The sequence below is a fragment of the Kryptolebias marmoratus genome, linkage group LG12, assembly GCF_001649575.2.
Source record: "Kryptolebias marmoratus isolate JLee-2015 linkage group LG12, ASM164957v2, whole genome shotgun sequence".
NCBI classification, from domain to species: Eukaryota; Metazoa; Chordata; class Actinopteri; order Cyprinodontiformes; family Rivulidae; genus Kryptolebias; species Kryptolebias marmoratus.
The window spans coordinates 16,731,459-16,746,077 of NC_051441.1; the positions used below are offsets into that span (position 1 = coordinate 16,731,459).

Below are 14,619 nucleotides of genomic sequence, written 5' to 3' on the forward strand. Positions count from 1 at the left end.
AAAGGAAGGCCCCAATGGTTCCTTGTGTCCCATTTTTTCTGCTATGGATAAAATCTGCCTGTTTTTTTGCCACTGAGCATCTCTGTATCGAGCATGAATGTATAAAAAGTATATATTTTGTTTATTCTGCTTCTTGCGGCACTGAAACCTGCTCAAAACATCTCTTTACATGCTCCCAGATTTCATGGTTGGACTTGTGGAAACTGCCAAACAGCTAATCTGTGTAGACGGGGGAACATGTTTGAAAAATGATAATTGGGCGGAATGAGAGGCGAGGGACGTGGAGATTGAGTCATTTGAAGGAAAATGTCGAAAATGATGTTAAAGAATTCAGCTGGGAACAAGGCTGCCCTTTGTTGGTCGGCTTCTGCTGCTGCATGTCTGCCTGGTTGCTGTTTGTGAGCTTATCACCGAGCGATGATGTGCTTTTCTAAAAATGTTCAGTTTTACCAATTCTCTCACAGGCTCTTTTCCACTCCCCAGCCCCCGGTCACGAACCAAGATTCTCATTAAATAAGTAAATTAACTTGGCATCTATGCTTGTAGCTGAAGACAACAACATGCGTTTCAGATTCTTGGAAAATAACCGACAAGTTTCTCAAATCCTTTCTTCACAGTGGAGATCTTTAAGTTTGGGAAATTATTTGAGTTTGGGAAATTATTTTATCCTTGTTTTATTTCTTGTCTTAAGAAACATTACCAGTACTAATTATTTTTTATGTAAAGACTACATCTGGTGAAAATAAATGCCTAATTATTAATAATTGTGAATAAGACCCTCCTTAGTTTTACTTCGTATGCAAACTCTTTTCAAGACTGATCATTTTTTAAATGAAAAAAAAACATATAATCATCTTATGACAGCATAAAATTTTGAGTGGAACAAACCCTAACACTGACGCTAATTTAATTCTGTTCGCTGAATTTCACAGATTAGTATAAGTAAAGCAATAATGCTGTTTTTGTTGCTGAATTTTTGTTTCTGCTGAGGAGCTGATCTGAATGATTTACACCCTTGACACCTAATTAACCCCTCTCTCTCACAGGAGGGCCTCACTATTTTATAGCCCCCCTTTTTGCACACGATGATGACCCCAGCTATGACGTTCCAAAATCAGCCAGAACATAGATGGTCTCTGCAGGGTCCTGTCTTCAGACCAGCATTAAGAACACAACAAGCTCCCCATTCCACATGATACTGTAGATTGTGAGTCTGTGCAAATCCTCTGTAGCAAAGTTGTGGTGGTTCATCATCAGCATGTCCATGACAGGGGGGCCCACAGGCATCAGCATGCCTGGGTCGTCAAGAGTTTGAAGCAGGACTGGCCACCCTGTGGAGCACTGAATTATGAGGGCTTGCAACCAGCAAACTTTAAAAAAATCATGGCTTCTTTTCAAGTGCGGAGCTCGCAAAACTTTATACACATCTGATCTCCACATGCATTAATTCTGCCTCGACTTGGCCACATTTCTGATTTAGTCTGCTGGAGTACACTTTAGAAATGAAGATAAGCAGGTTTGGACAATTTTTTTTATTTTTTATTTTTTAACAGTTATTAATAACATTGACGTGGTTTTTAGACCTAGACATTTGGAGCTGTAGTCTCTGATGTTTTCTGCCATGAGGCGGGCTCCTGTGAAGGTGTTAAAAGCTCTAGCGCACTAAAATGTACAAAGATCCAACTGAGAAGAGTTTGCACATATTTATGAACATTTTCAAAACTCAAGCTACAAGCCTCTGAGACTTGTTAGGAAATTGAGAACTCCTGTGAACATTTTGAGACATTTTGGAGACTTCTTTACGAATGCTCTTTGCCAAATAGTCACTAACAGATGCAGCTTAAACCTGCATTCACAGCATTTCAATGAGTGTTTTATCTTTATGCCTATAATGGAGTTGTATCTTAACAGTATTTCAACACAAGGAGTTTTCAACAACACTTAAAGTAAACTGAGTTGTAGTTTCTTGTTGTTTGCAGCTCATAAGTTGTTTTGATGAAAGCAGGAAACCCAGAGTTACTCCGAGCAACAAGAGGGGGTGACATTTTTAAAAAAGAGATATGGAAAAGGACAAGGATTTATTTTCTTTTTTTTTTTTTTAAAAAAAAAGGTCATTTTCCAAATCATGAGTTCTTCTCAGAACATTGAATTAAGCAGCGTGAACGGGTGGGAGCCTCCAGGGTCGGGGGGTGGCTGGTGGCACCGCTGCCTGAATCAAAGGGGCCGTTGTTTGACGCAGGGAGACGGAGATGAAAGGGAAGAAGGAGACGGCAAGTTTGTGGAGCATCAGTCCCTTCTCCTATCTCCGTCTCAGCCTGCGGCCCTCCCTCGCTCTGCCCATGTGAGCCAGGGTTCAAACACAGGGCCCACAGCTGCTCACACAGACACACACAACACACACATACGGGCGTCTACATGCTCACAAGCACAGCTAAAAAACATACATGCAGAAATATGAGTTTGATGCTGTTTACAGTCACGATCACATGTGCAACAACCTTTAGGTGCTCTCCAGAGAACAGAAACTGATTTTATATTCTGTGGGTAGCAAATCAAGCTTCAAAAGAGACAAACAGGTTCATTTATTCAACATAGAAGAAAAGGAGGCCATTCAAGAACAGCGTGCATATGAAGGAACAGAAACACCAACTTTAGTTTGCCATTTTAAGTGAAAATATACCCCTCGGTTATCAGTTATAATAAATAACTACTAGAGAAATCTTTATTATTGCCTGCTGCCGAAGGTGGAAGAGCAATAATGGTTTTTCCCATGGATGTCTGTCTGTTAGCAGAAGATTTAATGAATAATCACTGAATGTACATCTGCAGTTGATTAACATTTGGAGTCAGTTCATTTCAACATGGCCACCACAGCCAACTGACCTCACAAAACACAAAACTGAGCATAACTCGGTCACTTTAACAGATATTAACCCAAAACTTGGTGTGGTAGTACCTGAGAGTACCTCATTCTGCGACATTCTCGCAAGATCTTGCATCAGATCGCACATAATGTCATTCACAGGGTTTGACCAAAACGGCTATAACTCTGTCTCCTCTCATCACAAAATGAACACATTCAGGAACAGAGAAATGGGACCAGCAGGAAGGAGTCTGAAAAGGGGGTCAGCAGGAACACAGAGACCAGCGGTGCGTTAGTGCCTTGGGGGAAGATGGACAAAAGAAAAGGGAAGTGGAGGAGTGTAAATCCCAGGAGAGAGATGGAAAAGGCCAGAACTTGATGGACACTCACTGGCACAGACAGAAACACACACATCCCATAATTAGCATGCTAACAGGCAGTTAAATGTCCAACTCAATGACTCACTGTTGGGCCTCCATGGCTCACTTTGGAGACAATGCACAATAGGAAGCAGTGGGAGCCCCAAATAACCCTAATAACCAACGTGGCCTCTCGTGTTTTACCCTTCCACCAATCGCACTCCTTCTCTCACTCACTGACTGGCTAATGAAAAGCTGATAGCCTCGAGGCTTGAGGTTACTGAGCTGCCTGGCCTCTTCATCCTCCATTCCCTCTTTTCATCTGTTCATCCACCAACAGAACTGCCCTCTGCAGGTCCGCCGAAGTTCAGAGGTCCAACACGGAGGCCGCGTTAGCTGTCAGGGTTCTGCATGGGAACTTCCTCTGACTCTGAGAAAAAAGTATGCATAGTGAAAGAAAGATCAAGCCATTTTTGAGGATCTTAAACCTTAAAGCTGAACCGCTGTTTTAAAGTATGCACTTTGCATTTTAAGTGATGAGCATGGAAGCTTGAAAGGCAATGGGCAATACGCAATCTGTCAAGAAATGCTTTTAATTCTATTTGCAATTTTTTATGTGGTGGAGCTACCAGGAGTCCATTTCCTATTGTTGTGGTTAGTGCACACTAACTATTGTTAGTCATATAAACTGATAAAAATTTATTTCTTTCCCTACATTTTTTGCATTCAAAGACTACATGCTCACAAATAGAGATTGTCTGTGTACCGTCTGTGTGACTGATTTGCTGAAATGAAACCCAACAACTGGGAGAATAAAATGTTCATTACTGCAGATATCACCACTTTTCATGCACAAGTCAGCCATATTGAATTTTAAGGTTGGTGCTAGTCAAGAATCTCCAACTTTTACAGCTGGAATTCCAAATTTTGAGGGCTTCTGGGCTGATTTGGAAGTTGAAAATGATGACCTCCAAGTATGAATGGAACGCACAATGACCAATACTCTGTCAGTGCTTCATCATGGGAGATTTGGGATTTGCCTTCAGTGAAGACTGAGCCCCAGAACATTACTTGGGGCTACAGATTTGAACAACCAACCACCAAACAAAAACTAATCTCAGGAAGTCTCCTAAATTTAAAATGAGAATTCAAATTCCCCCCAATAGTTTATAATAACTTCATGTATTCACCAGGATATCTCAGGTGAGTTCTATTATAAACTAGCTGAAAAATATTTGAATTTTTTTGTAGTCACAAAAGACAAACACTGAATTCACCTCTGAAGACGTCTTGCTTTAAAAGTGTAAAATGTTGTTGGTGTTAAACAGAAATAGTTATATTCCAAAGTCTGCTCCAGGATTTAGTGCCAACGAAAGTCATTCTTTAGTACAACAGAAATTAAAAAGTAGTACCCCAAGACAATCAAGATCAAAATTAGATGTACAAAATGCTTCAAAACCAAAGTTGATGTGTCAGGATGTGTTTTTACCTTTGACTGTTCAGCAGATAAAGAACAGAATTATTAAAAGACAACCTCAGGACATTCCTAATGAACCAGTTTATCATCTGCAGCCATGGAAAGTGGGCAGTCATGCTATTCCCCGTGTCTGTCATTTGTCTGTGTGTCTGTTAGTAAAATATCTCATGAACCATTGGACATTTATTGCAGCTCAAGATGGCGCCGGTGTAATAAGGTGGCTTACATCAAAGGAAAAATTATTTTGGGTTAGCACTGTAACAAGCCGAATAACTTCTTTGGAAAACAAAGGTCTCCTTTAGCAAAGACAGACTGATGAGCTCACTGAGTGTTTTCTTTGGTGGCTTTGTATTGGCATTGCTTTGTTTGTCATGTGTCATGCTCAGATGATCTACGTTAGTAATAAGCAGAGCAGAGATATGACTGAATCTTTGCTCACTCAAGCCTTTCGGACATTAATCAGTCACTGACTTGATACTTTACCTAAAATATGTCAGGAACGGTGGAGACGAAAGCGAACCCAGAACGCAGACTCATAATTAAAGAAACAGAAACTAATTTATTACACTAAAGAAACAAAATGAAAACAAACAGCTGACGTGGCAGCAAAACAAAAATAACAAACGGAGCATAAACATGGAGCGAAGGAATCGAGACCAGACGGCAAAAACAACAAGCAACCAATGACAACCAACCGACGACTAACACAGACAATGAACCAGCAACTAGTGGGAGAAATGACCGGGTATTTGAGTACTGAGGATAACGAGGTGAGTGGGAACAGGTGGAGTGATTACAGAGTCGGGACAGGTGTAGATGGGCGTGGCTAACAGACAAGTGAGTGACTGGGGAAGGGTGAAATGAAACATGAACATGAGACAAAACAAAAAGCAAATACAACAGAATCGAAACAAAACAAAAACCCAAACCAAATAAAAAATAAAACATAAACAAAACCCATAGAAAAACCAAATCACCACAAAATACATAAGTGAAATGAATCATTTTTTGTACCAGACTCTTCCAACCTACAGGAAATTAGAAATGGCGTCTTAAATTAAAAAACACACACTCATGTTGGCTAGTAAAACATTTTTTCTCTTCTTAGAAGAACCTAGAAGACTTGAGTTCATCTCAGGAAAAGATCCAGTATTTAGATGTTTTGCAGCATATTTTTATAATACTCATAATGGGATGTCATGTGACTCTGCCTTGAGCTTCTTGTTATGTTTTTTCTTGAGAGAAAGCACACTAATACCAATAACATATGATGTAAAAGCCTACAAATATACAGACTAAGGATTAAGATTTGTTTACTTTTATTATTGACATTATTATGTACATTATTGTATATTTTCTCTAAAACAGTTCCGAATTTCTGTCCAGCTTCGTCATCCAGCATTGAATGAATGCACCAATAAAGTGAACACAGCCTGGTTTAATGTTTCCTGCAGAAACTCTTCAGGACTGAAACAACCACAGAGACACCAAGTGGCTGCAGAGGAACAAGACAGTCAGCATCAGGAACAAGTCTGTGTTAGCATGGCTTTTAACAGGATTACAAAATAACACACAATCCTAAATATATAAGCATTCATTTACATCATAAGGAAGAATAAAGTGCTCTGTACTTCATATTTTTCATTAATCCCTCATTTTCAATAAAGAATTAAGAAATTATTTCTTTCACGGACCAAAAAGCCTTAAGACCAAGAGAAGGAAAAATGTGCAAAAAGGTTAAGAATAAATAATTTCTTATCTCTTGTACATTAACCTATTGATGTAAATGTATGTGGTTACTTGCAAGCACAAATAGTGGTAGCAGCAGCTAGCTGGAGCACTTCTGGTGCAGCACTTCCTGCAGAAATATCATAATACAGTATTGCTGGCTGAATAACTTTGTAATGTAAAACTGATGAGCGTGAAGGTTTACAGAACAGTGTTCACATGATATTTTGATGAAACAGATTATGAAAGGTTTTGAAACTGCTACCTAAATGACAATAAGATTTTTCAGTTTCTTAAAAAGTATAAATGATATGCTAGCTCAGTTTTTACTTCAATTTTAAACAGCAAACACTTTTTCAAAAAATAGCATTTTTTTATGGATTTTTACTAAATGTATAAAATTTGCTATGCTGGTAATATAACTAGTAAACACAAGCTTAATCATGGATATTCTACATAAAATATATCTGAGTTTTTTATATTAGTCAGGTTTTCATCTGTCTTTTAGCATCAATTACCATACCGTCATTAAAATAAAGCACTTCCCATGACCTTTAATTTTGTGCAAATCCAGTGAGGTGTTGGACATTCCCAGTGACTGTACCAACATCCTTTATCCCTTTGCTTCCTTGTGCTTCACGGTGTTTCACCTTTGACCATCACCAAAAAACAAGTACACTTCATCTGCCTGTTTGCTGTATGATCCACATGTTAAATCAGAGGCGCTCTGTTTTACCTCCTAACTTCATCTTTTGGGAAACAGCAGCAGCTCAAACAGAAGTTAAAGCCACTTCTCGGTATTGTTTCCGTCATCACGGGTCGTACCTCCACGAGAAACAAAAACCAAGAAGGAAAGACTAATTAATCTAAACAAAATGCAAAGATTTTGCTTTGATTATAATAGAAAATGTGCATTCTTTTAAGGAATTCTAGTTTCATTATTTCAGATTTTACAATGAAGTTTGATTCTATTTAGGAACATAAATATTCACATGAAAATTTCTAATTTGAAGTAAATCAAGACGTTGAGTAAAAGTTATCTTTGCTAGAAGTGTTTAACAAAGTTTGCCTTTTCTTACACTTAATGATTGCACCTAAAATGATCTTGTTATTGACTAAACATCACAAGAATTAAAAAAAGAACATATTTTAAAAAGGCAAAATACGGTTTCAGCTTTAGTCTATAAACTAAATGTCCATTTTTGTGGACAAAAGACCCTCCATCTGTCATCTTCAGGTCTCCTGTTCAGTCTTATAGGTCACTGGATCAAGAGGAATGGCCGTCTGCAGGATGTCAAACTCCATCTGGTTATTGTCCATGTCCAGAACACACAGAAAACTGTGACTGCCTGAGGTTACAGTCGCTGCATCGTGAAACATATTCTGAAAGTCAACAGATGTCCTCCTCTCATCTGCCCTGTCTTTGGCTAGCGTGAGAGTAGAGTCAAACACGTCTTCTTCCTCCTCGCAGCTCAGTGCGACCTCGTTCTCGTAGCAGAATCCGGTCAGAGACTGTGGGATCAGGTTTTCTGTGGATCTACAGGCCGAAACTGGAGATGCAGCAGACAAGGCCCGGCTTGCAGCCTCGTCAAGCTCCTTGGCGCTGAGATGGGGCGTTGATGGTACCTCGTACGTATTGTGGAAGCAACCATAGTCTACCTTGTAGCGGTCCCGGTCTTCATAGATCACAGGCTCAAATCTGTGACCCCAGAAGATTTCTCTGGCAAGGTAGGAACTACGGAACTGAGTGGTCATGGCCGTAGCCTCTACCATCCCCTCTAAGATCACAATAATCTCAAAGTCATCTGCTTCCAGATCGGCTCGGCTTAAAGTGTACAAAGGGCTATCTTTATCTATCTCATGGACTATAACCAGAGGAGACACTAGGAACAGCCTGTCTGTGCCGTCATCGTAGCCCACATTGAGGTCTGTCTGTTCCAAGGGGATGAACTCACCCTCAGCCGTAACGTACGAACGTATGAGCTGAGCCCGGACGTGAGCTTCCACAATGTGGCTCCTCCTCAGGTTGCCCACCCTCCACATGAGGCACAGTTTGCCGTCACGCAGGGTGATGACCGCATTTCTGGAGAACATAAGGGTCTGGTTTCTCTTCTTTGGCCGAGCCATCTTGGCCATAATGGTGCCGATCATGAAAGAGTCGAGAATGCAGCCTACAATGGACTGTATAACTACTGTTAATACAGCGATGGGACACTCCTCTGTAACACAACGCCAGCCATAGCCTATAGTGGTCTGGGTCTCCATGGAGAACAGGAGCGCCCCAACAAAGCCCTGGAGGTGCAGTATGCAGGGCATCTTTTGTGTCTGCCCTCCAACTATGTGCCCAGAGGAGGGTCCATACTGCCCTCCCACCAACAGCCCCTCACCTCTCTGTGTAGGAGGCGCCTCAAAGTCCCCGTGCACAAAGGAGACGGTGTAAAAGATTAAACCAAAAATCAGCCATGAGATGAGGAAGCTGGTGCAGAACAGAAGCAGCAGATATCTCCAGTGGCTGTCCACGCAGGTAGTGAAGATGTCCGCGAGGTAGCGCTGCCTTCTGTCTTCCATGTTAGTGAATACAACATTGCATTGCCCATTTTTCTTCACAAATCGGCTCCGTATTTGGTTGGAGCCCCTCGTCAGAATCTTCCCATTGTAGTTGTTCATCCCTCTTTGTCCTCTGACGTTGGGCACAGCAGCAGAGGCTCCAGGCCTCTGCCTACCGTCGTCTCCTTCTACGTTGTACTGCTTTTTGAATTTAGGTGAACTGTGGCCATTGAAGAGTCCTAAGCTGGATATTTTCTGGAGTTCCTCCTCTGGTATGATGTCTGACACAATGCTGTACCTGTAAAAGAGCGGGATTAGGATTTAAAAAACAAAATTCTAAAAGAAAACATTTTTTTAAAAATGAACACCTCTTCAGACTGTGGAACAGATAGATTTTCACTTTCAGTCAGTCGTGTTGGTCAAATTTTGTGGATGAAACAAACCAACCCGTCTCTCCTGGAGGATTAACTGATGGGAAGGTGAGTTCAGTTTGTCTAGCTGAGAAGGATTGCTGTCCTCACAGATTATAGGATTAAATTTGAGTCAGACTGACTAACTATTTTCAGATGGATAAATCTTGTGTCACTCTATCATGTGCAAGTAAATGTTAAAACCATTAATCGTTCATCAATCCACTGATACCCAAGAGGTCTGGTTCAGAACTGCTCTCTTTAATGCACAACAAATGACATAATTTTATCCAGATTTCTCAAGCAACATACAAATTAAGGGGGTAATTAGATGATTGGCACAACCAGACATAACACTGTAATGAGAAAAAAAACTTATATAACACTGAAAAGGTATCAGAAATTGGGCAGCGTATACGTAAATACCATTATAACATGCAAGTTAATAAAACCACAGAGAGCTAAAAGTTCACTTAGTCATCAGAGTGATAATGAATCTGTTTCAGCTGCCTAATGGTACAAGTTCGTTGTGTGCCATCAGGACAGTGCAGGGTCGCCCTGGCCTTTCTGAGGATCTGCTTACATTAAATACCTCTGAGCTGGGCCTGACTCATCCAATCGAGCCAAATTAACAAGCTCTCACCTCTCAGGCTGTTCTGAGACAAACATCACTGACGAAACCCAATGCAGAGTGTTCTGAAGCACTTTGGAGATCTCATAAACTAATAACAAAATAAAGGCATAAACGTCTGTGATTTCAAAGTCCAATCAAGGATGACTATAAACTACTAGATATTTCTCACCTGTTGGACCTACTTGTTCCCATGGCACCAAAGATCTCTGGGAAGTGGCTCAGAGATGACTGTGACTGTGTCCTTCTACCAAACTTTCGCTCTCCACAAGGTTTTCATGCTGTTGAAGTGACCACTGCAGGAGACACAATTATTTTATGTGTAAAAACTCATGAAATAGTCAGATCACAAGAAGAGTTCCTGAATCACTGGTACAGAAAGTTAAAGGTTGTACAACAAATTGGTTATGGTTACATTAATAAATGTGTTTACCTTTGTTTCCAATTTTAAATCTGTTTAGACATTGGTTAGAGCAAATTTAAATTTTTGATATCTAATTGAGCATATATATGTAGAACAAAGTAAAACCTACCTCTGACATTATTAGCTCTCAGTGTAGGCATTCATTAATCTATTTTCTGTCACGTATCAGTGAGTGGTGGAGGCAACAGGTTTAGGAGGAAAATCCAGACATCCCTCTCCTTAGCGATACTCTCCAATCTCTGGGGGATCCCAAGGTGTTCCCAGGCCAGAGAGGAAACAGAATCCATCCAGGAAGTTCAGATCTGGCTTGAAAACCCTCAAAGGGAGGCGCCTAGATGGCATCCTAATCAGGAGCCTCATCCACCTCAAATGACTCTTTTTAATGCAGAGGATCAGCGGCTCTGCTCAAGAGAGAAAGCCCATTTCAACCACTTGTATCAGATCTCGTTCTTTTGGTCATCATCCACACCTTATGACCTTAGGTGAGGGTTGGAACGTATGTGGACCAGTAAATCAAGAGCTTTATCTTTCGGTTCAGCTCCTTCTTCCCCACAACAGACCAGTGGAACACCCTTATCACTATGAAGCTGTGATCTGTCAATCCATCTCCAGCTCCATCCTACCATCACCCATGATCAAAACATCCTGATACAGAAACTCCTTCACTTGAGGCAGAGACTCACCCCCAACCCAACGGGAGCATTCCACCTTTTTCCAATGAAATGTTCCTCCACATTATTGCCACCCTAACCTGGTGGAGGGGTTTGAGTACTCCCATGATCCTGTGGCTATGTGGTCAAGGGCATTAGCCTTTAGTAGGGTCCCCTGGCAAACTGGCCTCAGGGGAGGGGTCAGACAAAGAGTGATTTGAAAACCTTAATGATGAAGGAGGACTTTGTTTCTCCAAATTCAGGTTGTTTAAAAAGCCATCTACAACAGGTCGGGTATTAATTGTTCATAACCTTTCCACTGAGCCCCCACAACAAAAGATCTAAACTATCCTTTTAAGTTGCTTGTGTGCTGTGTTGTATATAGATTCATGCAGCAGTTAAATGTTTCATTTTGTTCTGTATGCTAAGCCTTTAGATGCAAAAAGAGCAGAAAACAAAGGGAGAGGTTCTGTGTGATCCCCAAAGTGACGTCAGAGATGAGACACAAACAACATCAGCTGTAGTTACTGCACCAGGTAAAACTGAAACCTGTTTCCATGGGAACGCTCCTCTGCTGGCATCGGGCAGCAAACGGAAGCAGAAAGAGTCAGATGTGTTTGGGAGGAGGAGGGCAGTAAACGTATTAAGTGCTCTTATAACATGAATCAGAGAAGTGGGGGCAGCAGCACAGCTCTTACATTTGTTTGGAAAAATATTTAAATGGATTTGAAGAGGCGACAGGTGAGAGGGTTTTATCTATCACTGAGTGAAAACGCAGATAAGGAAAAAACACTTTTTTCTTTAAATAATGAGAATAACTTGAAAAACTTTTATTTTCTGTGAAAATGCCGTGTGATGAGCGCTGAAAGATTGGACTGAAATTTATTTGAAGGAGGCTAAAACAGAGTTCATTATAGCAAAACAACAGCTAAAAGCTGAAATGAGCCAAACTGTAGCTACATTTAGCAAATGTGTCGCTAAAAGTACCCAAACAGATGCTAAAACTAAAGCTAAAATAAGCAAAACTATAGCTAAAAAGCGCAAAAGAAGCTAAAAGTAGTAATACAGCAGTTAAAAGTAGCAGAACTGTGGCAAAAAGGAACAAAATGATAAAAGTAGCATACAAAAACAAAAAGAGAGCCAGTATGCTGAAACTGATTTTAAAGAAAACAATGGTTTTAAAGGAATGTATTCTATAGGTAAGTCATTTTTAATTAAAGTTAAACACTAAAAACAAAACGAAAAAAAAATAGTAAGACTAATTTCCATGTTTTCATATTTGGCTCTGAAACTTGAACTGCTCAGATATTTACTGTAAGTTGTCAGGAGTAACTCCTTTTTAGTGTTTTTGTTCTATTTTATTGTTTAATGTCTGAACAATCACTTTTTTTCCTATTAAAGCCATTTTTGCACAATCACAAGAGTATATCTTTTACATTAATTTTGCCTCAATAACACCTCTCTGATTTTATTAACCACTCACTGAAATAACATTTTATGGCTTTTAATTAATTAAAAAAATACAACAGCATTGGGTGACGGAGGGTCTAAGTGTTTTGAAGCTACATCATATGCTTAAAAGAAAATTATAATAAAACCCGACACATGCACTGTGCATAGCAGAGTTTAAATAGCACTCAGCAGACGTGACATTTAATAAAGCAATTATACAAAGTAAGATTTCCAACACATGCGGGCCATTAAGAGGAGGAAATGAAGCGTGCTGTCCTTTAAAGGTTTAACCTCACACATTCACTGGTAAGTGATGTGTTTTCTGGGCATCAAGATGATTTTAAAGTAATAATAAACTGTGGTTTTATAATTGTTCAACAAAAAACCTCCCCCTTTGGTTAGATCAGACAGATGAACGAAGAAGGCTTGCTCGCTCATTAATCGGTCAAATAATGATTGTTGTTGCATTTCACCAGGAGCATTTTTTCTTTTTCCCCTTTTATAAAACATGAACCCAAATGGGCTGTTTCCTCTCACGCTTGTCACGATCCAATTTACAGACAAGCAAGCAGAGATTTATTCCCACACAATGTCACATCCCAGACAATCCTTGCTTGTATCCAGTTTTTATTTTATTGTATTGATCAGTTGGTTGTTCAGATCAACTCTTACCTATTTTGCTGATGGATCATCATGAAATTGATCTAATGTATTAAATTGTTTTCAATTTTTTATGTGTCCTAAATGGGATGATTTTGAGCTTTACTTGGAACTATAAATTGGTGCAGATGACTTGTGTGGCTTGTTCACTGAGTTAATGTCTGATGCAGAATTCATGTTGATGTTTTCTGTGAGACTGAAGCTAAAACTACCTCTTTAAAGTCTCTTATCTGAAACTCAAACCTGTCAAATGAATGTACTCACTCAACTCATTACTGTGCAGGTATCTTAATCCTGAAAAATTTGCAAACTGAACACAGATTCTACTCACTCTGGTAAGTTGTTGCTTGATTGTGTCCTCCCGTATCACTTCACTTTCCTAAACTCCACTTTCAGTTGTCAGCGCGAAGCTCCCACATCCTTCAGTTTCATATCATCCCTCCTTTAATGCTTCCATTATTTTACTTTCTTTCTGTAGATTCTCCTTCATTGCTCATTCTCTGTTTTGTGTCCCTCTATTAATCCTTGATTGCCCTCCGCTGCCTCCTTCACCGATTATAATCCCATCTCCTCACACAGCCCGGGATGAAAACGCTGTGTCAATCTCTCCTCTGCAGGGCGAGTTGGGAGGCGAAGGTGGAGAGGAGACTGAAGGAGGGGGAGAGGGGGGCATGTGTAGGTGTTGAATAAAGCCCGAAGCACTCGTGTGAGCAAACAGGAACTCACTCTGAGACAAAATGTCAACTCGCAGAAAGAACAATAGAACAAGTGGGAGGATTTGCAATGAATTTTCCTGATTTGCCGTTTAAGTGCTGTGATGCTGCAACAAGTTTTATCTCACGTGTGGTTATTTCATCATGGGAAACAGGGAGAAACATTTACTGAGTCACTGCTCAACTCCTAAAATTACATTGTAAGCCATATAAACACACTTTATGATAGGAGGGTTATATAATGTTATTCAAGAGTTTTTGTATTTTATTTAAGTGCTTCTGACTGTAAATTTATTTGAAATCAGGCAGTGCATTAAGATATCTTAATTATCTACATGATGAGCTGCTCTGTCAGGCTGAATGTAGTCCACATGATCATAATTACCAGAGAATTCATCTTTGCTTTTCAGAAACTGACGACTTTTTAAAAGAACGTTTATCCAAATAAAGCCATTAAGCAACTTATTCAAGTACTGGCCCCACTTGTTCTACAGATTAACATGTTTTGCAATGTTAATTGAAGTGGTTACATTTTTTTTTACGCACTGTTATAATCCATCCATCCATTTTCTACGCCCGCCTGCTCAGGTTCACAGGAAGCTGGTGCCTTTCTTCAGCAGTCAGTGGGTGAGAGGAGGGGTACACCCTGAACAGGTCAGCGGTTCACCACACTGTCACATAGAGACAAACAACCACACATACACA

At 40.1% G+C, this 14,619-nt stretch overlaps 1 protein-coding gene across 1 annotated transcript; it reads right to left on the minus strand.

Moving 5' to 3' along the window:
- Positions 1–7,597: 7,597 nt before the first annotated feature.
- Positions 7,598–14,038, minus strand: LOC108236118 (ATP-sensitive inward rectifier potassium channel 12). The gene is made up of 3 exons (XM_017416573.3): positions 13,533–14,038; positions 10,188–10,311; positions 7,598–9,272 (listed from the first exon to the last, which is right to left on the minus strand). Exons 2-3 carry the CDS (start codon positions 10,208–10,210, stop codon positions 7,661–7,663), a joined length of 1,635 nt encoding a protein of 544 aa, XP_017272062.1. The 5' UTR covers positions 10,211–10,311; positions 13,533–14,038; the 3' UTR covers positions 7,598–7,660.
- Positions 14,039–14,619: the final 581 nt, after the last annotated feature.